This window comes from Hylobates moloch, unplaced genomic scaffold, assembly GCF_009828535.3.
Source record: "Hylobates moloch isolate HMO894 unplaced genomic scaffold, HMol_V3 SCAFFOLD_5, whole genome shotgun sequence".
In the NCBI taxonomy this organism is placed as follows: domain Eukaryota; kingdom Metazoa; phylum Chordata; class Mammalia; order Primates; family Hylobatidae; genus Hylobates; species Hylobates moloch.
Genome location: NW_026652280.1, coordinates 126,695,655 through 126,721,719, shown reverse-complemented (window position 1 = coordinate 126,721,719; position 26,065 = coordinate 126,695,655). Strand labels below are relative to the sequence as shown.

The 26,065-nt window shown below is 38.6% G+C and overlaps 2 protein-coding genes across 7 annotated transcripts in view; one reads left to right on the top strand and one right to left on the bottom strand.

Annotated features, from left to right (window-relative positions):
• Window positions 1-9,558, top strand: part of MFSD14A (major facilitator superfamily domain containing 14A) — a 62,548-nt gene extending 52,990 nt beyond the window's left edge. The window contains exons 12-13 of one of the 4 annotated variants that reach the window (XM_058439539.1): window positions 8,708-8,807; window positions 9,235-9,558. In XM_058439539.1, coding sequence (XP_058295522.1) covers window positions 8,708-8,807; window positions 9,235-9,272 — 138 coding nt within the window. In that variant the 3' untranslated portion in view covers window positions 9,273-9,558. Of the gene's footprint in view, window positions 1-8,707; window positions 8,808-9,234 lie in introns of those variants that run through there. The other 3 variants (XM_058439542.1, XM_058439543.1, XM_058439541.1) reach the window with 3 other exon arrangements.
• Window positions 1-26,065, bottom strand: part of SASS6 (SAS-6 centriolar assembly protein) — an 84,936-nt gene that overhangs the window by 19,981 nt on the left and 38,890 nt on the right. For all 3 annotated transcript variants that reach the window (XR_009213675.1, XM_032155249.2, XM_032155250.2), the window contains 6 exons: window positions 17,714-17,908; window positions 17,532-17,621; window positions 17,278-17,457; window positions 16,822-16,903; window positions 15,696-15,832; window positions 12,538-12,666 (listed from right to left, as the gene is read on the bottom strand). Coding sequence is in view for 2 of the 3 variants with exons in the window: in XM_032155249.2 (XP_032011140.1) it covers window positions 12,538-12,666; window positions 15,696-15,832; window positions 16,822-16,903; window positions 17,278-17,457; window positions 17,532-17,621; window positions 17,714-17,908 (813 nt within the window). In the remaining variant the exon portion in view is untranslated. The remainder of the gene's footprint in view (window positions 1-12,537; window positions 12,667-15,695; window positions 15,833-16,821; window positions 16,904-17,277; window positions 17,458-17,531; window positions 17,622-17,713; window positions 17,909-26,065) is intronic.

Below are 26,065 nucleotides of genomic sequence, written 5' to 3'. Positions count from 1 at the left end.
CATGTGATCCCAGCATTTTGGGAGGCTGAGGTGGGTCGATCACATGAGGCCAGGAGTTTGAGACCAGCCTGACATGGTGAAACCCCATCTCTACTAAAAATACAAAAATTAGCTGGGCGTGGTGGTGCACATCTGTAATCCCAGCTACTCGGAAGGCTGAGGCACAAGAATTGCTTAAACCCCGAATTGCAGTGAGCCGAGACTGTGCCACTATCCTCCAGCCTGGGCAACAGAGTGAAACTCTGTCTTTAAAAAAAAATTGAACTGACGTAAGAATCACAACCTAAAGAAGGCTAATCAGAACTTGAACCTAACAAGACTGATTGTTTGCTTAAAAAAAAAAATCACATTCTCCTCAGGATTTAAACAAGATCTGGGATGTCACAATATTCTAATGTCCAGGATACAATCCGAAATCACTCAACAGAGTACTAGGGAAATGTAAGCAACTCATAAGGGAAAAGATAAACCAGAAGAAGTCAACCCCAAGATGACACAAATACTGGAATTATCAGAAAAACCACTTCAAATCACCCATTATAACCATGCTCTAATAACACTGTTCAAATGAATGTAAAAGAGTCTCAGCAAAAAAAAAAAAAAAAAAGGAAAGAAAATGAAATGGAAATTTTAGAACAGAAAAAAAACGATGAATGGGCTTGATAGTAGAATGGACAGAGAAAAGAGTAAACTTGAAGGCGGATCAATAGAAATAATCAAATCTGAAAAACAGAAAAAATAAGAATGGAAGAAAAGAACAAAAGTTGTGGACCTTTAGAAAAATAAAGATTTATATTCATGTCTTTTGAGTCCTAAAAGAAAGAAGAGTGTTCTGCAGAAAAAAATATATATGACTACATGGGAGGCTGAGGTGGGAGGACTGCTTGATCCTGGGAGGTCAAGGCTGCCATCAGTTCTGTTCACACCACTGCACTCCAGCCTGAGCTACAATGCGAGACCCTGACTCAAAAAAAAAAAAAAAAAATTGGAGAAATAATGTCTGAATACTTCAAACATTTGGGAAAAGATTCACCAAGCTTAGTAAACCCCCAAAAGGATAAAGTCAAATAAGTTCAAAATCCATGCCCAGACACATCATTGTTAAACTGTGAAAAACTAAAATATACATATATATATTAAAAGCAGGCAGAGAAAATGATGCACTAGTTACAGGAGAACGATTCAAATTTACTGCTAATTTCTCATTGGAAATCATGGAATCCTAAAAGAAGCAGAACAACAGTTTTAAAGTGCTTAAGGAAAAGGATTATGAATACAGAATTATGTATCAAGAGAAAATATCATTCAGGAAAGGTAAAGGAAAGGTATTCCCAGGGGAAGAAAAAGAATTGACAGAAAACTTCCTCTAAAAGAAATGCTAATGAATGTTCTATCATTCAGGGAAATTATACTGTAGAAGAACTTAGAATACCAGGAATGAAGGAAGAGAACAACAAGAACAACAGAAATGGTAAACCCTGGGTAATATAATGAACTAGACTTCTCCACTCCAGAGTTTGTTTTTTGTGTTTTTTTTGTTTGTTTTTGAGACGGAGTCTCGCTCTGTCACCCAGGCTAGAGTGCAGAGGCGCAATCTCGGCTCACTGCAACCTCCGCCTCCTGTGTTCAAGTGATTCTTCTGCCTTAGCCTCCCGAGTAGCTGAGACTACAGGCGCCCACCACCATGCCCAGCTAATTTTTTGTATTTTTAGTAGAGACAGGGTTTCACTGTGTTAGCCAGATGGTCTCGATCTCCTGACCTTGTGATCCACGCGCCTCGGCCTCCCAAAGTGCTTGGATTACAGGTGTAAGGGACCATACCCAGCCCACTCCAGAGTTTTAAATATGTATAATGGAGGACAGCAAAAATTATAGATTGTCTGATAATGTCTCCAATGTATGCAGATACAATACATACGAAATATGAAAACATAAGGGGGGAAAGGCAAAGGGACTGTATGGTGGCAAGGTATGTATATTCTACTTTAAGTGGTAAGATATTAATTCTCCACACTATGAGAAGTATGTATATTATAATGCCTGGAGCAACCACTAAAATAAAAATACAAAGAGATATATTTAAAGAACATTATCCCAACAAAAACAGAATACCTATTCTTTTCTTTTCTTTTTTTTTTTTTTTTTTTTGTGAGACCTCTCACTCTATTGCCCAGGACAGAGCAGAGTGGTGCAAACACAGCTCACTGCCACCTCCACCTCCTGGGCTCAGGTGATCCTCCCACCTCAGCCTCCCCAATAGCTGGGACCACAGGTGTGTGTGACCACACCTGGCCAAAATATTTTCTAATTTCCCTCAAATCTTCCATATATCTTTCTGTTATAGATTTCTAGTTTGATTCCAGACTGGTTTAGGACTAAGGACATAGTCTAACTTGGTCAGTGTTCCATGTGTACTTGAAAAGAATAGGGCCGGGCGTGGTGGCTCATGCCTGTAATCCCCACACTTTGGGAGGCCAAGGCAGGCAGATCATTTGAGCCCAGGAGTTCGAGATCGGCCTGGGAAACATGGCAAAACCCTGTCTCTACAAAAAAATACAAAAATTAGGCAGGTATGGCGGTGTGCACCTGTGGTCCCAGCTACTCAGGAGGCTAAGGTGGGAGAATCACATAAACCCAGGAGGTGAGGCTGCAGGGAGCTGCGATCATGCTACTGTACTCTAGTCTGGGGGACACAGTGAGACCCTGTCCCAAAAAAAAGAAAAGAAAAAAAAAATATTTTGAACTTAATGAAAATGAAAATACAAATACCAAAATTTGTGAAATGCAGTTAAAGCAAGACTGAACAACATGTATAGCATTACATGTTTAGATTAACACAGAACTCTTAAAACGGAACATAATCTTCTACCTTAAGAAAGAAAAGAAACCAAACAAACTCAAGGCAGTTAGAAGAGAAAAAATATTAAAATGGAGAAATCAGTAACTTGAAAAACCAATGAAACCATAAGCCAGTTCCTTGAAAAGATCCATGAAACTGGTAACTCTTACCAAACTGATTTTTCAAAGAGACAAGGCAAAAATCACCATTATAAGTAATGAAAGAGAGGATGTTACAACAGAGTCTATAGACATTAAAAAGATAATAATGGAATACTACAAACAACTCTTCACACATAGCTTAAAATTTAGATTAAATGATTTAATCCTGTGAAAGTCACAAACTATCGAAACTGGCCCAAGAAGAAATAAATAACCCAAATATTCTATAGCTATTGAAAAAAATTAATTCACAGCTGAAAAAAGCCTCTGGCAAAAAAATTTCCAGACACAGATGATTTCACTGGAAAATTTTACCAAACATTTAAAGAAAATATAAAGCAACTCTATACAATATATGCCAGAAAATAAAAGAGAAAAGATAGTTTCCTGCTCATTTTATGAGGCCAGTATTGTCCTGACTTAAAATTTTTAAAGACAGTACATGAAAAGTAAACTACAGGCCAATATCCTTTATGAACATGGACACAAAATCAAGCTATCAGAAAATTAACTCCAAGCTGGGTGTTGGGGCTCATGTCTGTAATCCCAGCACTTTGGGAGGCCGAGGTGGGCGGATCACCCACCTCTGACCTTGAGCTCAGAAGTTCAAGACCAGCCTGGCCAACATGACGAAACCTGTCTCTACTAAAAATACAAAAATTAGCTGGTGCAGTGACAGGCACCTGTAGTCCCAGCTACTCGGGAGGCGGAGGCAGGAGAATCGCTGGAACCCAGGAAGCAGAGGTTGCAGGGAGTCGAGATCACGCCACCGCACTCCAGCCAGGGCAACAGAGAGAGACTCTGTCTCCAAAAAAAAAGAAAAAGAAAGAAAAAGAAAATTAACTCCAGCGATATATAAAAAGAATACACCATGACCAGGTGAAGTTTATTCCAAGAATGAAAGGCTAATATAATCTTAAACAATCAATACAATCTGTTAGCTGATAAAAGATAAGCCACATGACCATATCAATTGAAAAAGCATCTGACAAAATTTAACAACCTTTCATGGTAAAAGCTCTTAGCAAACTAGGAATAGAATAAAACTCCCTTATTCTGAAAAATGGCCATCTAGCAAAAACCTACAGCTAATATGCTTATGATGAAAGACTGAATGCTTTGCCCTGAAGCTCAGGAACAAGGCCAGAATGTCTGCTCTCACATTTATTTAAACTGCACTATAGGCTGGGTGCAGTGGCCTACACCTGTAATCCCAGCACTTTTTTGGAGGCCGTGGCAGGTGGATCACTTGAGCTCAGGGGCTCAAGACCAGCCTGGGCAACATGGCAAAACCCTGTCTCTACCAAAATTACAAAAAATTAGCTGGGCATGGTGGCATGCACCTGTGGTCTCACCTACTAGGGAGGCTGAGGTAGGATGATCACCTGAGCCTGGGAGACAGAAGTTGCAGTGAGCCAGAAGTTGCAGTGAGCCAAGAATGCACCACTGCACTCCAGGCTAGTTGACACTAAGACTCTGTCTCAAAAAATAAATACATAAAAATAAATTGTACTATTGGTTCTAGCCATTACAACAAGGCAAGAAAAATAAATAAAAAGCAACCACACTGGAAAGGAAGAAGTAAAACTGTCATTATTTTCAGATGACATAACTGTCTATGTGGAAAATCCAACAGAATTTACCGAAAACCACTAATGAGTATAACAAATGAGTTTAGCAAGGTTTCAAAATACAAGATCAACATACAAAAATGACATACATTTCTACACATCAATGAATATTCTGAAAAATAAATAATTATACCCACAATAGCATCTAAAAGAATAAAACACTTAAGAATAAATTCAACAGAAGAAATTCAAGACTTATACATTGAAAACTGCAAAACATTACTGAGAGAAAGGAAAGATCTAAATAAATGGAAAGACTCTTAATATTCATGGATTGGAAGACAAAATACTGTCAAAACAGCATTTCTTTGAAAACTGACCTATAAATTCCTTGTATACCTATCAAAATCCAAACAAACCATTTTGCAGAAATTGAGAAGGTGACCAAACATTTTCATGAAAATGTAAAAGATCTAAAACAATTTTGAAAAGGAAGAATAGAGTCTGTAGATTTATACTACTCACTTTCAAAACTTTTAATATAAAGTCATAGCAATTAAGATGCTGTGATATTGGCACAGGATAGGCATAAAAATCAATGAAACAGAATTGAGAATCCTGAAATAAATCCTTACACGGTCAACTGATTTTCAACAAAGATGCTTAGACAATTCAACAGAGAAAAAGACTTCTCATAAATGGTACTAAGAACTGGATATCCAGAGCGGGGGGGAAAATGAACTTAGATCCTTACTTCAAGCCATGCACACAAATTATTTCAAAATGGATCATAGATCTAAATGTAACAGCTAAAACTATAAAACTTGTAGAAGAAAACAAAGGAGAAAATGTTTTCAACCTGTGGTTGGACAGAGTTCTTATATACAACTCCAAAAGCAAGATCCACAAAAGAAAAAAGTTTGATAAATTGCACTCTATCAAATATTAAAAACTTTTGTGTTTCAAAAGACACATTGAGGAAATGAAAAGGGAAGCCACTGGGAGAAAATATTTGCTAATCATATACTTGATAAAGGACTTGTATCCAGAATATACAAAGAACTTATAATTCAATAAAAAGACAACCTTGTTTAGCAATGGTCAAAAGATTCAAATAGAAATATCACCAAAGCAGATATATTGATGTTAAATAAGCACATGAATAGAGATACTCAACCTCATTAGGTTTTAGGGAAATGCAAACTAAAATCACAATGAGGGGCCAGGTGCGGTGGCTGATGCCTGTAATCCCAGCACTTTGGGAGGCTGAGGTAGGGGGATCACTTGAGGTCAGGAGTTCAAAACCAGCCTGGCAAAATGGTGACCCCTGTCTCTACTAAAAAATACAAAAATTAGCTGGACGTGGTGGCGTGCACCTGTAACCCCAGCTACTCGGGAGGCTGAGGCATGAGAATCACTTGAACCCTTAAGGTGGAGGTTGCAGTGAGCTGAGACTGCACCACTGCACTCCAGCCTGAGCAACAGAGCAAGACTCTGTCTCAATAAATAAATAAATAAATAAAATCACAATGAGGTACTTCTATGCATGTATCAGAATGGCTAAAATTAAACAACTGACTATATCAACTGTTGGAAGGATGCAGAACAACTTGAACTCTCAGACTGCTGGTGGTAAATGGTAAAACCACTTTGGAAAAGTTTGGTAATTTCTTAAAAATCAAACATAAGCCAGCAGCCATTCCATTCGTAGGTACTCACCCACAACAAATACAAAGACTTGTACACATATGTTCGCAGCAGCTTAATCTGTAACATCCAAAAACTTAAAACAACTCAAATGTCCATCAACTGATGAATGAACAAATTGTGGCATATCAATACAATGAAATACTACTGAGCAATTAAAAGAAAAGAACTACTGATACACATTACAGCCTGGATGAACCTCAAACACGGTATACTGAGTGAAAAGGAAAGACATGGGCCAGGCATGGTGGCTCACGCCTGTAATTCCAGCACTTTGGGAGGCTGAGACAGGCAGATACCTTGAGCCCAGGAATTCGAAACCAGCCTGAGCAACATGGTGAAACTCCATCTCTACAAAAAATGCAAAAAAAAGGTACCTGGGCATGGTGGCACACACCTGTAGTCCCAGCTACTCAGGAGGCTAAGATAGGAGGATCACCTGAGCCCAGGGAGGTCGAGGCTGCAATGAGCCATGATTGTGCCATTGCACTCTATCCTGGATGACAGAATGAGATCTTATCTCAAAAAAAAAAAAAAAGAAAACAGACACACAAACTACATGTTGTATGATTCTACTCATATGAAATACAGAAAAGCAAATTTTTTTTTTTTGAGACAGAGTCTCGCTCTGTCCCCCAGGCTGGAGTGCAGTGGCGCGATCTCGGCTCACTGCAAGCTCCGCCTCCCGGGTTCACGCCATTCTCCTGCCTCAGCCTCTCCGAGTAGCTGGGACTACAGGCACCCGCCACCATGCCCAGCTAATTTTTTGTATTTTTTTTTTTTAGTAGAGATGGGGTTTCACCGTGGTCTCGATCTCCTGACCTTGTGATCCGCCCACCTCGGCCTCCCAAAGTGCTGGGATTACAAGCGTGAGCCACCGCGCCCGGCCTAGAAAAGCAAATTTTATAGTGACAGCTGATCAGTAGTTGACTAGGGCTAGAAGGAGGAGTAAGGATAAACTGCAAACAGGCACTAGGGTACTTTTAGGGTAATGTAAATGTTCTAATATTGAACTGTGGTATAGTTTCACAACTCTATAAGCTGACTAAAATTACTGAACTAATCTTAAAGTGGAAGGATTTATGGTATGTAAATTCTACCTTAATAACCTTTAAATTTTTAAAAAGGAAGTATAATGAAGAATAAAAACAAACCAAAAATTACAAAATAGCACATTAAAAACAACGGCAAACTAGTGTCCAGAATATGTAAAGAACACTTATAAAACCATTTTATAAATGTTAAACCTCCAAAACAAAAAAAATGAATAAAAGAAAGAGCCAGGCACAATGGTGCGTGCCTGTAGTCCCAGCTACTCAGGAGGCTGAGCCAGGAGGATCAGGTGAGCCCAGGAGTTCGAAGCCAGCCTGGGCAACACAGGGAGATTTCCATCTCTAAAACAAACAAATGAAAAACAAAAATGAATAAACGGGAGTTTTACAGAACAGGAAACATAACCTATAAATATATAAAAAGACGTTTCTCACTTTAATCAAGAAAATGTTAATTAACATTACAATAAGATACTATTTTAGTCACCAGATATGCAAAAATGCCTTTGACACAGTTACTTCTAACAATGTATCCTATAAATCTGTTAGTACCAGGCCACCGAGATGTATGTACAAAAATATTTGCTGGAGCACTGTATGAGCATCTGGATTAAAAAAATCTAATCATCCATAAATAGAGTATTAATTATAGTACATCCGTATACTGGAATACTATGAAGTCATTAAAAAGAAACAAAAACTTACATTCTCATACATTGCAGTTACCTATTCCATAATACCATTAAATGAAAAAAGCAAGGCACAGAACAATTGGCAAGTACTATTTATGTTTATATATAAAAACACTCATACATTTGAACATATATACATATACATGCACATACATATGGTCTTATATATGCTCTGAATATTTCTGGAATATATCACAAGAAATTCCTAACAGTATTTTTCTCTGAGAAGAGGACTGGGGACCACAGTAGGGACTTTTAGATAGTACATCCTCTTGTACCTTTTGAAGCTTCCCATATTTACACATTATATTTAAAAACAGTTAATACCAAATAAATGAAAAATTAATTTAAACCATCTAGGTGAATTAGATGGTTAACCAAACTGAATAATGCTATCTGTACACAAAATCTGTCTCTGAATACACACTGTGGGCCAAACACTATCAAGATAAGAAATTGAGGCAACAGGGCCTTGGGGAGCCTCCAGTCACACACAAATGTTAGAGATCTGTACTGGATGACACTGACAGAAAACAAGCATTTCAGCACCTACAATTACAGAATGTCAGGAGGATAAGAGATTCCTTCCGAGCAAATAAAAATGTAAAGGTTCCTGTAGAAACTCAAACCCTAGAGAATAAAGCCAAAAGAGACCTTACAGTAATTCAGAGTAATTTGTCAACAGGTCCACATTGGCCAACTGACAAGTTCATCACTGAAAATCAAGAGAAGCCTAGGACCCAGGGAGCCCAGGACCAGCCACAAGCCACCACCAGTGGATGCCGGTAACAACCTTCAGCATCCACTCTGTGCTTGGGATAGGGGCTCCCCAAACCAGCTTAAAATAGTCTATTACTGGCCGGGCGCGGTGGCTCACGCTTGTAATCCCAGCACTTTGGGAGGCTGAGGCGGGCGGATCACGAGGTCAGGAGATCGAGATCACAGTGAAACCCCGTCTCTACTAAAAATACAAAAAATTAGCCGGGCATAGTGGCGGGTGCCTGTAGTCCCAGCTAGTCGGAGAGGCTGAGGCAGGAGAATGGCGTGAACCCGGGAGGCAGAGCTTGCAGTGAGCCGAGATCGTGCCACTGCACTCCAGCCTGGGTGACAGAGCAAGACTCCGTCTCAAAAAAAAAAAAAAAAAAAATAGTCTCTTACTCTACCTGCTCTGTGGGACCTGATAAACTGAGTCACATTTCCATTCTATTGCAGATTCAATGAAAAAGGACAGCTGTTTCTCCTCAGTTTAAGGGTTAGAATGAAAAGCTGGAGCTCACTCAAAATAATGCTGCGTATTACTGTGTCTCCTCTCCACTCCACTACTATTTTGTAGTTCATGACCGTCGTGTATGGCATTTCCAGACTTTGTTTCTTGGTCCTTAACAGTAAACAGAATTGTCTCCCTAAGCCTTTCAACCAGATTAAAAGAAAAAAGATAAATCAATCATCTGGCCCCTTCCTCACTGCAGAAAATCCCTCACATACTTCATAATCTCCTCAATGAAAGTTTGACCTTGAAGATCAAGAATGTAACCCAAGCCAGGCACAGAGGCTCACGCCTGTAATCCCACCACTTGGGAGGCTGAGGCAGGTGGATCACTTGAGGTCAGGAGTTAGAGATCAGCCTGATCAACGTGGTAAAACTCTGTCTCTACTAAAAATACAAAAACTAGCCAGGTGTGGTGCCGCACACCTGTAATCGCAGCTACTCAGGAGGCTGAGGCATGAGAACCACTTGAACCTGGGAGGTGGAGGTTGCAGTGAGCTAAGATCATGCCACTGCACTCCAGCCTTGGTGACAGAGTGAGACTCTGTCACAAAAATAAATGAATAAATGAATGAATGAATGAACAGTTTAGCTTGAAAGACATTACAATTTACTATCTACTGGTGTTTCACCACAAAATGTAAGCACCACAGTGTCGGGGATTTGTCTTGTTCACTGCTGTCATCTCCTGCAACTAAAACTATGCCTGGCCACAGCAGATAATAGACATTCATTAAATACTTGTTCAATGAATGAATCTTTGGCTATCATTGTATTCAAAAATAAAACAAAAAACAAGTAGTTTTGTGTATCTTGCTTTAAAATTATCAAGTATTTGTTTTATTTGTCAGAACACAGCACAATCTTGTTAAATATTCTCACATATTCTTTCAGCATTATTTTGTTTCTTGCCAAATTTCTCATGTTATTTTACGTCCCCACAGTTAAACATCTCCTTGAATGTATTCAATCTTGACAGTAACATTTTAAGACATCAGGAAGATCACAGGTTCAATATCAAAAATAAAAGGGTGATTTTTAAAAACTGTAATTCAAAAGTACACGTTTTAATCAACATAGCTGCTAGAACAAAACTACCTAGATCAATGATCACCAAAGTAGGTGGTGTTTGGTGCTTTAAAGTGGGTCTTTGAGTAGGGGAGGACAAAGTAGGCAGTAATTAGGACCATTCATTGAGGTCTGAGAAGAAAATCTTACAACTTTCATTTACATCCATTTTTAGTCTCATTCTTTAATTTCTATTTTTGAATATATTTTATTATTAATAATATAACATTTATGGAGCACTTATGAACCAGGTACTATTCTAAGCAAATGCATTAATTCACTTAACTCAATAATCCAGTAAGGTAGAGAAAATTATCACTCCATTTTATAAGTGGGAAAACTGAAGTGTAAGAATTGAATGTTGTTTGTTTTTCAGTGGCTTGATCAACTTCACGTCGACAGAGGCAGGTTTTAAATCCTAACATCAGATTCCGCTTTCTTAACCAATAATTATACGGCATATAATATAGTATTTCAGTAGTATATGCATAAATTCACAAATAAATACACATTAACGTATTGGAGATGAGAGCACAAATTGTTCTGTTTATTTTAGGGTTTTTTTTTCCCTGTTAGGGATACATAATTAAAAGAATATGGAGATCACCGATACAGGAAACACTGAAAGTCTTGCTCCTGTATTTAAGAACATATTTATTATAATGATTCCTCTGATTCCACAAGACCTATAAGAATGATAGTATTATTTTATAAGTCATCTTTAGTCCTACCAAGTAGGCAATTGTCTCTAGTAGTAGTTCTTGTCCTCATTTTGGACATTATATATATATTCCTGGAAAGTTGTTTAAAATAAAAAACAACTGTGAATTCACTTATAATTCTAAAGAAAAAAAATGATCCCAAGATGCAACCACACTTGAGTATACTGATACTGATAATAAAACAATAGGCATTCCTTTGAATGCACATATCTAATTCTCCTTAATAAGCAATGCAAGAAGAGCCAATTATATGCATCTATGTATTCTTTACATAACAGTATTCCAGGCATAAAAACTCAGGCTTAATTCTCATTTCACTGAGAATTCTCCATACCTCCTGTCAATAATAAGGCTATGGCTAAAAAAAGCACATGCCTAAGCAACACAGCCAACTTATTTTTAGAGTAGCCCAGACCTAATTTGATAGTTCGTAATACCAAAGTCCTCAAATTTATCTTTTATAAAATATTTTTTCATAAATGTTTATTTGTCTCATTATTTAAGAAAAAATAAACCTCGATCTGAAGTTAGCAATGAAAATAAAAGCAGTGACTGATCTGGGTGGATTAAATTATTGTGAAAACAAAATTATAATACACAAAAAATATATATAAATCTAAGATAATAATAAAAATTAGGAAAAAGAAGTAGGTAGAAGACAGCCTTAACAAATAAATCAAGGGTTGGGGGGATTGCTAGTCATATCTTATCTGAGATAATGTTGTCAGAACTAAATTTTAGAATTTGATTTAAGCCTGCCCTACCAGACCTTTAAATTCTAGCAATGAACTCCAAATCATAGTTCAGACTCCAACAGTATGAAGTCAGAAATCCTAGTCAGGCTTGAGAGCTGTAGGAGATACAAGTAGAAGAATGAATAAAAATGGAAAGGCTGGCCAGGCGTGGTGGCTCAGGCCTGCAATCTCAGCACTTTGGGAGGCCAAGGCAGGCAGATCACTTGAGGCCAGGAGTTCAAGACCAACCTGGCCAACATGGCGAAACCTCACCTCTACTAAAATTGCAAAAAAAAATCAGCCAGGTGTAGTGGCACATGCCTGTAATCCCAGCTACTCAGGAGGCTGAGGCATGAGAATCACTGAACCCAGGAGGCAGAGGCTGCAGTGAGCTGAGATTACATCACCACACTCCAGCCTGGACAACCGAGCAAGACTCTGTCTCAAAAAAAAAAAAAAAAAAAGGAGAGGTTGAGTAGAAATAAGTGAGGTTTAAACAGACTGATGTCAAGATTTTAGAAATTACAGTGACTCAAGAAATATATAGTGCATATATTTCCTGTACACATAGATACTAGATATTCAGTAATGTACTTATCTAATACACTACCTACTACTTAACAACTGACCAAAGAATAAATGAACTTTTAAAAGATGTGAAATGCTTGTATACTAATAGGTTGCTATATTTTTTCCCAGAACAAGTATTAGTTAATTTGGCTACCTTTGTTCCTGAACCAGGGTGGCTGGTATTTTTGGCAGATATCGAATGAGGGAAGGTATTCTGGAATGCAAATGCAGAGGAGACAGGATAACCAATCCCACAGGTTGGGTAAGTCAGTCTACCATCAACCTAAAAATAAAAACATAAAGATGATTAAAGATGATAAATTAATTCTAAATAGTATTTGTTGATCAGGTGGCATTAGCATCTGTTATAATAACTAATAATTAAGGGCACTATCTCAGAGGCCAGTCTTGTTTATCACACCACAAAACTCTGCTTTATTACCTACCATGGGGCTAGGATAACTTTGAACTAGAGGGCTTTTCAAAGTAGCTGTGCAAGCTTGGATAAAACAAACTACTGGGCCTGCCTTTGTACAACGTTAAAGCCAAGCTTCTGAACCAACTTGTTTCACTCTAAGTCTCCTAAAAAAGGTGGGAATGGGGGAGTCTGGAGATCAACAGGCCAATCAGAGATAAAATAAAAATAATTTTCTGTCAGACTGCATAATAACAAGATCAGTGTTCTTAAATGGACTAATTGAGACAATAATTGGTTTTGCCACTAATTTTCAATATACTGGCACCACATATTCTACCAACGTTATGAAAAAGTTTATTTTTATACTGAGGCCAGTTGTAACACAAATCTTGAGAAGCATTTGTGCACACTAATGGATGCACACAAAAAAACACCTTTCACACAGCTATCATCAGTCATTCAAATTTTAAGCCAGTCAAAAAAATTTTTTTAAGTTTGTAATTCAGCCCCAGGCACTTCTTTCTGCACCTTTCTCCAATTTAACAGCAATCTTTCCCCTTCTTTAGACATCCAGTACTCTGACTTACCAGAGTAGATTAGGTTAAAAATTCAATTAGGAATCTGAATTTTAAACCTTCTGCCAATGTCCTGCAGCCAAAGGCCACCAGGAACCCATGTATAGATATACAAGCTAGATTTATTGCTCCTTGCAACAAGGGAAACTACACACCATGAAGAAACATGGGTATCTCCAAAAGTGGGTATTAAAAGGGACTTATTTATTGGATTTAGACACATGTTAGGTGATTTAAGAAAAAGTTTAAGTGGTGCTTTGCTGTGGATTGGAAGCTACTGGGAAATGGGGATAAATGTATTACTGGGTATCTGAATAAATCCTATCTAATAAGGCAAGAGGAATGTATTAAGGTCAAAGCTGTAATTAAAGCAGCAGCAGCCATTCATGTTAGCCAGGATATGAGGATGCTTATGGACCGTATCTGTGATTTAGCAATGTTCACATTTTCGTCTGTGTTCAGGTATGATTATGAAACAGTCTTGTTTTTGTATTGACAGAGTCACAGAGTAACTTTGCCTGATGTTAATATTCCATGAAATTGTTGTGTTCAACAGGAGAGCCCCAAGGCCTATGTGTGGATGCTAGGCAAGCTCCTAGCAGCACCTAGGCCTAACTATCAGATAGTACCAAATCACCTCTGAATGTAAGAAGCTGCTTTTCTTATTCTCTCTTTTTTCTTTTTGAGAGCTGTAGGAGATACAAGACAGAGTCTCACTCTGTCACCCAGGCTGGAGTACAGTGGCGTGATCTTGGCTCATGGCAACCTCCACCTCCTGGGTTCAAGCAGTTCCTGTTACGTAACATGGGGTACCTTAAAATGGCGCCATACCTTAAGATGGGGCCGGTTCCGGGTTCTTCTCCCTTCCTTGACCGGGCACTGTCTGAACCCGCCAAAGGAGGGCCAATCAGAAAGAAGCATCTCCCGCCTCCCCTTGGGCCCGCCCCTAGCCCAATCCATGTAGGCCCAAGGGATATAAAACCCAGCACAACAGCAGCCTTCTCTCTCTTCTCTTCTTTCTCCTCACGTGGTGCCGCTCAATACCTCCAATAAAGATCTCTTGACCGCGACCGGTGTAGTTTGGTCTCTGCCCGGCCCCTTTCAGTTCCCCTGCCTCAGTCTCCCGAGTAGCTGGGATTATAGGCATGCACCACTGCACCCAGCTGAATTGTGTATTTTTAGTAGAGACAGGGTTTCACCACGTTGCCCAGGCTGACCTCTTGAACTCCTGACCTCAGGTGATCCACCCACCTCAGCTTCCCAAAGTGCTGGGATTACAGGCATGAGCCATTGTACCCAGCCTCCCTTTTTTCTCAGGGGAAAAAAAAAAAAAAAAAAAAAAAAAAAAAAAAAAAAAAGCAGGACCGGACACAGTGGCTCACACCTATAATCCCAGCACTTTGAGAGGCCGAGGTGGGAGGACTGCCTGAGCCCAGGAGGTCAAGGCTGCCATGAGCCATGATCCCACCACTGCACTCCAGCCTCGGCAAAAGAGCAAGGTCTTGTCTCAAAAAAGAAAAAAATCTGGTCCTGGGAGCTAGAAAGCTTATATCTCATAACCAGTTTCTTGTAGAATCTAAAGGTGACAAGCCTGCTAATAGGACTTTTTTCTTTTTTACTTTCTTTTCTTTTTCTGATAGAATTCAGTCTATGCTTAAGCCTAAACCCTGAATTCTCTCTTCTTGAAGTCTCCTAAATGTTTTACGTTGTGTTTTCAAGTTTTTCAGTATATTTGGTATTACTTTAGTTAGCACTGAAAGATTTCAATATCCAGTCAAGACTTACAAAGAAGTGTGCTGTTGGCCAGGCGCGGTGGCTCACGCCTGTAATCCCAACACTTTGGGAGGCCAAGGTGGACAGATCATGAGGTCAGGAGATCAAAACCATCCTGGCTAACACTGTGAAACCCATCTCTACTAAAAATACAAAAAATTAGCTGGGCATGGTGGCAGGCGCCTATAGTCCCAGCTACTCGGGAGGCTGAGGCAGGAGAATGGTGTGAACCCGGGAGGTAGAGCTTGCAGTGAGCCAAGATCTCGCCACTGCACTCCAGCCTGAGCGGCAGAGCGAGACTCCGTCTCAAAAAAAAAAAAAAAAAAAAAGAAGTGTGCTCTTGAAACTCAGCCTCTTTGTTCAGAGCAAGTGTGCCTTTGTTCCACTTCCAGGGGCAACTTAAACTCTATTTCAGTGCTGGTAATTGTAAGACTCCACTTTGTACTGGTACCAGTACCTTAAATCATGGAAACTTCGTAACAATCTGGAAATACTTTTGTTTTGGGAAATTCACTAAGATCACTCACATCTTGTTTTAAATCTTACCACATTCAGGTTAGGAGAAATTCCACTTCTGATTGTGTTGCTGCTAGAATGTGCAGGCGTAGTAGTAGAAGGTCCCAATACATCTTGCTTTCTCACTAGCTGATTTTCATTTAGTTCTTTATTTAACCACGTGATTACTTAAATAAAAGAACAAGAAGCAAGGTAAAGAATATTGACTGTTTTTATTTTTCTAATCATCTTAAACATTTAAAAATTATATTAAGATTTTTTAATTATAAGTTTTTACAACTACCTGACATCACAGGAGAGCAATATAGGTTCACCTAAATTTTTGTCATTAAAGTTTCTTATTTTAGAAGCTGCCACATAGGACTCCTTATTGTATTACTCTCCGAAGCACATATTTCTGCTAGTCAAGCAACTCTTTGAAAGATTTCACTTCTAGAATATCTTACAGTTTACTTAAAATTCACAATCTTATGTATGATACCCAGTAGTATAAACTGAGAAAATGTTAAAATCTTAATTTTATGTTTTGGTTTCAAACAATTCATATTGTTATTATTAGGTAAACACAGCTATTAAAAAAAGGAGTAATGAAGAATTTAAACAATAAATTACAGTCAACATTTTCAACAGTTTTAATTGTGGGTTACTGACCTATGGGATATGGTTTTCTTTATAAAGATGATAACTCTTTTACTGGGCAGATGGTATAAATTTATTATAGAAAAGGCATTATGACAGTATATTTAAAGCAGAAATTACTTACATTTTGGCCAATGTCTACTTTTATGAATTCGAATAAAATTTTCAGATTAAGAATAAAACTACAGCCGAGCACGATGGCTAACACCTGTAAACCTAAACGCAGCAATCTGGGAGGCCGAGGCGGGTGGATCACTAGACCAGCCTGGGCAACATGATAAAACCTCGTCTCTACAAAAAAACTCACAAAATTAGCTGGGTGTGGTGGTGCACACCTTAGTCCCACCTACTTGGGGTGCTGAGGCAGGAGGATAACTTGAACCAAAGTGGTGGAGGCTACAGTGAGCTGAGATCATGCCACTGCACTCCAGCCTGGGTGACAGAGTGAGACCGTGTCTCAAAAATATAAAAGAATAAAACTACAAACCTCATTTACATTAATATGTAACATACTTACACTTTTCATTATTTTTTAGAAGTTGTTTGCTTTCTTCAAGTTTTTTAACTGTAGCTTCTAACTGTTCTTGTAATTTGCATACCTGAAATATATCAATCATCACAATAAGTCAAGCAAAATAAAGGTTAAATAAAAACTGAAGAATGTATTATTATTAACTAAATACATAAATGGTTACTACTAATATTAAATGAGAATAAAGGAATTAGCTCAATTATATAATAAAATATTTACGTGTGTATACAAACATAGACATACATGAGCAATCAAGGTATCTGAATTATGATAACTAACTTCCCAAACTGAAACAGGTTATTAACATCTATTGAATCTAGTCATGTTCTTTTGTTGAAAAAAAAACAAGACCAAAGCCATGTTAATGTAACAAAGCATAAATTTTAAAAATAAATGAGGAAAAAATATAGTTACAACACAAAAATTTAAAATATTAACTACCTCTTGCTCTTTAATTCGAAGAGACTGTCCAACATCTTGTAATTCCTTTTGTTCCTTTTGTAATTTTTCCTCCTTCTCAGCCAAGAGTTTTTCTTGCTGAATAGTAACTGTATTCTTCAATTTCAACTTACCCATTAAAGTTTTCAGATCCCCTTGTAACTTCTTGATAATTTCATTTGCCTATAAAAGAGCTTCATATGTATATTTCTATGCAATCTAATGAAATATTAGTCTATAAAATTTTTAAAACAAACCTTCAGAAGTTCTGCAGATAATGATTTTATTGTAGCTTCAAGCTTTCCTAGTTGTACTTGATTTTTCTCACCATTTTCTTCTAAAACCACCTGATATATTTTTTAAAAACATGAATAATTAGGACATTTGTGTTTACTTATAAATATGATTATCAATTTCTGAGAAAAATTTAAAAGTAGACCTTTTGTTCCTGGATTGTATCAAATGCTTCTTTTGTTCTTAAAACAAGCTGGTCCTTATCCTTGATTTCCTGTTCTAAAACTGCCACTTTTGTTTGTAGCTGATTAATGTGCTTTTCTTTCTCGTGGCATTCAACATCTAGTGTAGAATTCTCTCTTCGCAAAGAGAGGACTTCTTGCTTAGTCCGCTGTAGCTCCTAGAACGGGAAAAAAAAGAAATTAAGCATTATGAAAAAAGGAAGTTGCTCATCTGGTTATTTATAATTAAGATGTCTAACATATTAAAAAAAGTCTAATAATTTTAAAGTTTTAGTACGGATTTTTTTTAAAAGCATGAATGTCTTTCTAATGGTACAGTAGCATATATCTGGGATATAATTGTAAAATATTCTACTATCTGATTCAATCATATCAAGGGAAAATAAAATAATTCTAATTTATGAATAAATTACAGTAACTAAAACTTTTAACAATAATTTTCTGATGTCTCCACAACTGATTCCAAGGGTAACCAAGGGTGAGAGCCACAATCTAGAATTCACATTTTTCTTTGTTGCTTACATGTACAGATTGTTTTTTAAAGGCTGATACTCTGCAGTTTATCATCTACCTTCTTCACGTATTACAAATCTCTTTCCATGTCAATAAATGTTAACATTTCTGCATCTCTCTGTTCACTCTTTCAAGTCAAATAAACTGTAATTGTTCATTAAAAATAGATTTTTAAAAAATCTACATAGATCTCTTCTCAATCAGCTAATATCAACCCAAATGCTGCTGATATATTAAAGTCCAGGATACAGTATTCCTAGACAGTTTTAGTTCTTAACAAAGTTTCCAAAAATAATTATACGGTATTGTGACTATAGTGGTTTTAGGAGCACAAACTTTAGTATCAAACAAAATTCAAATCCTGGCTCTTCTATTGTGTGATCTTGTAATTACTGAAACTCCCTAAATTAAATCTCAGTTCCCTCATTTGTAAAACAGAAATAACAAATACTTAATAAATTATTTCACTTAACCTTCATAAAAATCCTTATGTAAATTGCCTAGCATTTTGGCTGGCACACAGTAAAACTCAATAAATGGTGGCAATTGTTATTTTTAGGGCACTAATGCCTAAAAATTGTTACTTAAAATAGGTAACTGAATACTCAGCGGTTAAAAAAAAAAAGCTCCAAGAACTAACAATTTGCAAGTCATATGAAAATCTTGGAGGAAATATTTTCATTAGATCATATAAAAATCAACGCAGTGAGGTTGTTTATATAATGACCAATTCCAGGGCTGAGAATGATGAAATCAGAGCATTATACTGAAGCATTTAGACTACCAATGTACCATCAAGGTTCAAATGCTTTACAACCAGTATGAAGAGTGTATGCAGGAAAAACTGAAGACATCTATTGTTGGGGCAAAACAATATGAGGATCTGAACACAAAACTGATCAGGCTTTAGAGCTTCTAAGCATGAGACTGGTAAAATAGAGTTTGAAGTCTTGTGAGCTAGAATAACACTGGTAACTTTGGTATTTAAATATAGACAAAATCTACATATATTTTCTAATAATTCATACGACAATAATATATAATGCTACAAAGAAGCCTGTAATCAATGCCAAAGCAACAACAAATGTGGCACTATAGCAAGATTTAAAAAATTTCTGTGGGGCTTAATACCCAGGTGACGAGTTGATAGGTGCAGCAAACCACCATGGCAAGTGTTTACCTACGCAACAAACCTGCACATTCTGTACATGTCTCCCGGAACTTAAATAAATAAAATAAAATAAAATTTCTCTGTTGCCTGAAAGAACGAGGTAGTATTAAAGACAGTCAAATAATAGATGAGTTCTAACCCTTGTTCTTCCACTCCTTGACTATGTGACCTTAGGCAACTTATTTAACCTTTCTGTGCCTTAGTTTCATCATCTGTAAAACAGAGCTAATAATAGTTCCTACCTTAAATAATTGTTATAACAATAAAATGAGTTAATATATGCAAAGCACTTCAAACAGTACCTATCACATAGAAAATGCTCTGTAAGCATTAACTATTATCTTTACTATTACCATTATCATTATTATTATTTTTTTTTTTTATTATAATTTAGGTTTTAGGGTACATGTGCACAATGTGCTGGTTTGTTACATATGTATCCATGTGCCATGTTGATTTCCTGTACCCATTATCTTGTCATTTAGCATTAGGTGTATCTCCTAATGCTGTCCCTCCCCCCTCCCCCCACCCCACAACAGTCCCCGGAGTGTGATGTTCCCCTTCCTGTGTCCATGAGTTCTCATTGTTCAATTCCCACCTATGTAGGGTACATGTGCACAATGTGACAATGTGCAGGTTTGTTACATATGTATCCATGTGCCATGTTGATTTCCTGCACCCATTAACTCGTCCTTTAGCATTAGGTGTATCTCCTAATGCTGTCCCTCCCCCCTCCCCCCACCCCACAACAGTCCCCGGAGTGTGATGTTCCCCTTCCTGTGTCCATGAGTTCTCATTGTTCAATTCCCACCTATGAGTGAGAACATGCGGTGTTTGGTTTTTTGTCCTTGCGATAGTTTACTGAGAATGATGTTTTCCAGTTTCATCCATGTCCCTACAAAGGACACGAACTCATCATTTTTCATGGCTGCATAGTATTCCATGGTGTATATGTGCCACATTTTCTTAATCCAGTCTATCGTTGTTGGACATTTGGGTTGGTTCCAACTCTTTGCTATTGTGAATAGTGCCGCAATAAACATACGTGTGCATGTGTCTTTATAGCAGCATGATTTATAGTCCTTTGGGTATATACCCAGTAATGGGATGGCTGGGTCAAATGGTATTTCTAGTTCGAGATCCCTGAGGAATCGCCACACTGACTTCCACAATGGTTGAACTAGTTTACAGTCCCACCAACAGTGTAAAAGTGTTCCTATTTCTCCACATCCTCTCCAGCACCTGTTGTTTCCTGATTTTTTAATGATGGCCATTCTAACTGGTGTTAGATGGTATCTCACTGTGGTTTTGATTTGCATTTCTCTGATGGCCAGTGATGATGAGCATTTCTTCATGTGTTTTTTGGCTGCATAAATGTCTTCTTTTGAGAAGTGTCTGTTCATGTCCTCTGCCCACTTTTTGATGGGGTTGTTTGTTTTTTTCTTGTAAATTTGTTTGAGTTCATTGTAGATTCTGGATATTAGCCCTTTGTCAGATGAGTAGGTTGCAAAAATTTTCTCCCATTCTGTAGGTTGCCTGTTCACTCTGATGATAGTTTCTTTTGCTGTGCAGAAGCTCTTTAGTTTAATGAGATCCCATTTGTCGATTTTGGCTTTTGTTGCCATTGCTTTTGGTGTTTTAGACATGAAGTCCTTGCCCACGCCTATGTCCTGAATGGTATTGCCTAGGTTTTCTTGTAGGATTTTAATGGTTTTAGGTCTAACATATAAGTCTTTAATCCATCTTGAATTAATTTTTGTATAAGGTGTAAGGAAGGGATCCAGTTTCAGCTTTCTACATATGGCTAGCCAGTTTTCCCAGCACCATTTATTAAATAGGGAATCCTTTCCCCATTTCTTGTTTTTGTCAGGTTTGTCAAAGATCAGATAGTTGTAGCTATGCGGCATCATTTCTGAGGGCTCTGTTCTGTTCCATTGATCTATGTCTCTGTTGTGGTACCAGTACCATGCTGTTTTGGTTACTGTAGCCTTGTAGTATAGTTTGAAGTCAGGTAGCGTGATGCCTCCAGCTTTGTTCTTTTGGCTTAGGATTGACTTGGCGATGCGGGCTCTTTTTTGGTTCCATATGAACTTTAAAGTAGTTTTTTCCAATTCTGTGAAGAAAGTCATTGGTAGCTTGATGGGGATGGCATTGAATCTATAAATTACCTTGGGCAGTATGGTCATTTTCACGATATTGATTCTTCCAACCCATGAGCATGGAATGTTCTTCCATTTGTTTGTATCCTCTTTTATTTCATTGAGCAGTGGTTTGTAGTTCTCCTTGAAGAGGTCCTTCACATCCCTTGTAAGTTGGATTCCTAGGTATTTTATTCTCTTTGAAGCAATTGTGAATGGGAGTTCACTCATGATTTGGCTCTCTGTTTGTCTGTGATTGGTGTACAAGAATGCTTGTGATTTTTGTACATTGATTTTGTATCCTGAGACTTTGCTGAAGTTGCTAATCAGCTTAAGGAGATTTTGGGCTGAGACAATGGGGTTTTCTAGATATACAATCATGTCATCTGCAAACAGTGACAATTTGACTTCCTCTTTTCCTAATTGAATACCCTTTATTTCCTTCTCCTGCCTGATTGCTCTGGCCAGAACTTCCAGGACTATGTTGAATAGGAGCGGTGAGAGAGGGCATCCCTGTCTTGTGCCAGTTTTCAGAGGGAATGCTTCCAGTTTTTGCCCATTCAGTATGATATTGGCTGTGGGTTTGTCATAGATAGCTCTTATTATTTTGAGATACGTCCCATCAATACCTAATTTATTGAGAGTTTTTAGCATGAAGGGTTGTTGAATTTTGTCAAAGGCCTTTTCTGCATCTATTGAGATAATCATGTGGTTTTTGTCTTTGGTTCTGTTTATATGCTGGATTACATTTATTGATTTGCGTATGTTGAACCAGCCTTGCATCCCAGGGATGAAGCCCACTTGATCATGGTGGATAAGCTTTTTGATGTGCTGCTGGATTCGGTTTGCCAGTATTTTATTGAGGATTTTTGCATCAATGTTCATCAAGGATATTGGTCTGAAATTCTCTTTTTTGGTTATGTCTCTGCCAGGTTTTGGTATCAGGACGATGCTGGCTTCATAAAATGTGTTAGGGAGGATTCCCTCTTTTTCTATCGATTGGAATAGTTTCAGAAGGAATGGTACCAGTTCCTCCTTGTACCTCTGGTAGAATTCAGCTGTGAATCCGTCAGGTCCTGGACTCTTTTTGGTTGGTAAGCTATTGATTATTGCCGCAATTTCAGAACCTGTTATTGGTCTATTCAGAGATTCAACTTCTTCCTGGTTTAGTCTTGGGAGGGTGTATTTGTCGAGGAATTTATCCATTTCTTCTAGATTTTCTAGTTTATTTGCATAGAGGTGTTTGTAGTATTCTCTGATGGTAGATTGTATTTCTGTGGGATCGGTGGTGATATCCCCTTTTTCATTTTTTATTGCGTCTATTTGATTCTTCTCTCTTTTCTTCTTTATTAGTCTTGCTAGCAGTCCATCAATTTTGTTGATCTTTTCAAAAAACTAGCTCCTGGATTCATTAATTTTTTGAACGGTTTTTTGTGTCTCTGTTTCCTTCAGTTCTGCTCTGATTTTAGTTATTTCTAGCCTTCTGCTAGCTTTTGAATGTGTTTGCTCTTGCTTTTCTAGTTCTTTTAATTGTGATGTTAGGGTGTCAATTTTGGATCTTTCCTGCTTTCTCTTGTGGGCATTTAGTGCTATAAATTTCCCTCTACACACTGCTTTGAATATGTCCCAGAGATTCTGGTAGGTTGTGTCTTTGTTCTCATTGGTTTCAAAGAACATCTTTATTTCTGCCTTCATTTCATTATGTACCCAATAGTCATTCAGGAGCAGGTTGTTCAGTTTCCACGTAGTTGAGCGGTTTTGAGTGAGTTTCTTAAACCTGAGTTCTAGTTTGATTGCACTGTGGTCTGAGAGACAGTTTGTTATAATTTCTGTTCTTTTACATTTGCTGAGGAGAGCTTTACTTCCAACTATGTGGTCAATTTTGGAATAGGTGTGGTGTGGTGCTGAAAGAAAATGTATATTCTGTTGATTTGGGGTGGAGAGTTCTGTAGATGTCTATTAGGTCCACTTTGTGTAGAGCTGAGTTCAATTCCTGGATATCCTTGTTAACTTTCTGTCTCGTTGATCTGTCTAATGTTGACAATGGGGTGTTAAAATCTCCCATTATTATTGTGTGGGAGTTTAAGTCCCTTTGTAGGTCACTCAGGACTTGCTTTATGAATCTGGGTGCTCCTGTATTGGGTGCATATATATTTAGGATAGTTAGCTCTTCTTGTTGAATTGATCCCTTTACCATTATGTAACGGCCTTCTTTGTCTCTTTTGATCTTTGTTGGTTTAAAGTCTGTTTTATCAGAGACTAGGATTGCAACCCCTGCCTTTTTTTGTTTTCCATTTGCTTGATAGATCTTCCTCCATCCCTTTATTTTGAGTCTATGTGTGTCTCTGCACGTGAGATGGGTTTCCTGAATACAGCACACTGATGGGTCCTGACTCCTTATCCAGTTTGCCAGTCTGTGTCTTTTAATTGGAGCATTTAGCCCATTTCCATTTAAAGTTAATATTGTTATCTGTGAATCTGATCCTGTCATTATGATGTTAGTTGGTTATTTTGCTCGTTGGTTGCTGTAGTTTCTTCCTAGCCTCGATGGTCTTTACAATTTGGTGTGTTTTTGCAGTGGCTGGTACCAGTTGTTCCATGTTTAGTGCTTCCTTCAGGAGCTCTTTTAGGGCAGGCCTGGTGGTGACAAAATCACTCAGCATTTGCTTGTCTGTAAAGTATTTTATTTCTCCTTCACTTATGAAGCTTAGTTTGGCTGGATAGGAAATTCTGGGTTGAAAATTCTTTTCTTTAAGAATGTTGAATATCGGCCCCCACTCTCTTCTGGCTTGTAGAGTTTCTGCCGAGAGATCCACTGTTAGTCTGATGGGCTTCCCTTTGTGGGTAACCCGACCTTTCTCTCTGGCTGCCCTTAACATTTTTTCCTTCATTTCAACTTTGGTGAATCTGACAATTATGTGTCTTGGGGTTGCTCTTCTCAAGGAGTATCTTTGTGGCATTCTCTGTATTTCCTGAATCTGAATGTTGGCCTGCCTTGCTAGATTGGGGAAGTTCTCCTGGATAATATCTTGCAGTGTTTTCCAACTTGGTTCCATTCTCCCCGTCATTTTCAGGTACACCAATCAGACGTAGGTTTGGTCTTTTCACATAGTCCCAAATTTCTTGGAGGCTTTGTTCATTTCTTTTTATTCTTTTTTCTCTAAACTTCCCTTCTCGCTTCATTTCATTCATTTCATCTTCCATCAGCGATACCCTTTCTTCCAGTTGATCGCATCTGCTACTGAGGCTTCTGCAATCTTCGCGTAGTTCTCGAAACTTGGCTTTCAGCTCCATCAGCTCCTTTAAGCCCTTCTCTCCATTGGTTATTCTAGTTATCCATTCTTCTAATTTTTTTCAAAGTTTTTAACTTCTTTGCTATTGTTTTGAATTTCCTCTCGTAGCTCAGAGTAGTTTGATCGTCTGAAGCCTTCTTCTCTCAACTCGTCAAAATCATCCTCCATCCAGCTTTGTTCCGTTGCTGGTGAGGAACTGCGCTCCTTTGGAGGAGGAGAGGTGCTCTGCTTTTTAGAGTTTCCAGTTTTTCTGCTCTGTTTTTTCCCCATCTTTGTGGTTTTATCTACTTTTGGTCTTTGATGATGGTGATGTACAGATGGGTTTTTGGTGTGGATGTCCTTTCTGTTTGTTAGTTTTCCTTCTACCAGACAGGACCCTCAGCTGCAGGTCTGTTGGAGTTTACTAGAGGTCCACTCCAGACCCTGTTTGGCTGGGTGTCAGCAGCGGTGGCTGCAGAACAGCGGATTTTCGTGAGACCACAAATTCAGCTGTCTGATAGTTCCTCTGGAAGTTTTGTCTCAGAGGAGTACCTGGCCGAATGAGGTGTCAGTCTGTCCCTACTGGGGGGGGTGCCTCCCAGTTAGGCTGCTCAGGGGTGAGGGACCCACTTTAGGAGGCAGTCTGTCCGTTCTCAGATCTCCAGCTGTGTGCTGGGAGAACCACTACTCTCTTCAAAGCTGTCAGTCAGACAGGGACATTTAAGTCTGTGGAGGTTCCTGCTGAGTTTTTGTTTGTCTGTGCCCTGCCCCCAGAGGTGGAGCCTACAGAGGCAGGCAGGCCTCCTTGAGGTGTGGTGGGCTCCACCCAGTTCGAGCTTCTGGGCTGCTTTGTTTACCTAAGCAAGCCCCGGCAATGGCGGGCGCCCCTCCCCCAGCCTCACTGCCGCCTTGCAGCTTGATCTCAGACTGCTGTGCTAGCAATCAGCGAGACTCCGTGGGCACAGGACCCTCCGAGCCAGGTGCGGGACACAATCTGCTAGTGTGCCGTTTTCCAGGCCCGCTGGAAAAGCGCAGTATTAGGGTAGGACTGACCCGATATTCCAGGTGCCGTCTGTTACCCCTTTCTCTGACCAGGAAAGGGAACTCCCTGACCCCTTGTGCTTCCTGAGTGAGGCAATGCCTCGCCCTGCTTCGGCTCGCGCACAGTGTGCCGCACCAACTGTCCTGCACCCACTGTTTGGCACTCCCTAGTGAGATGAA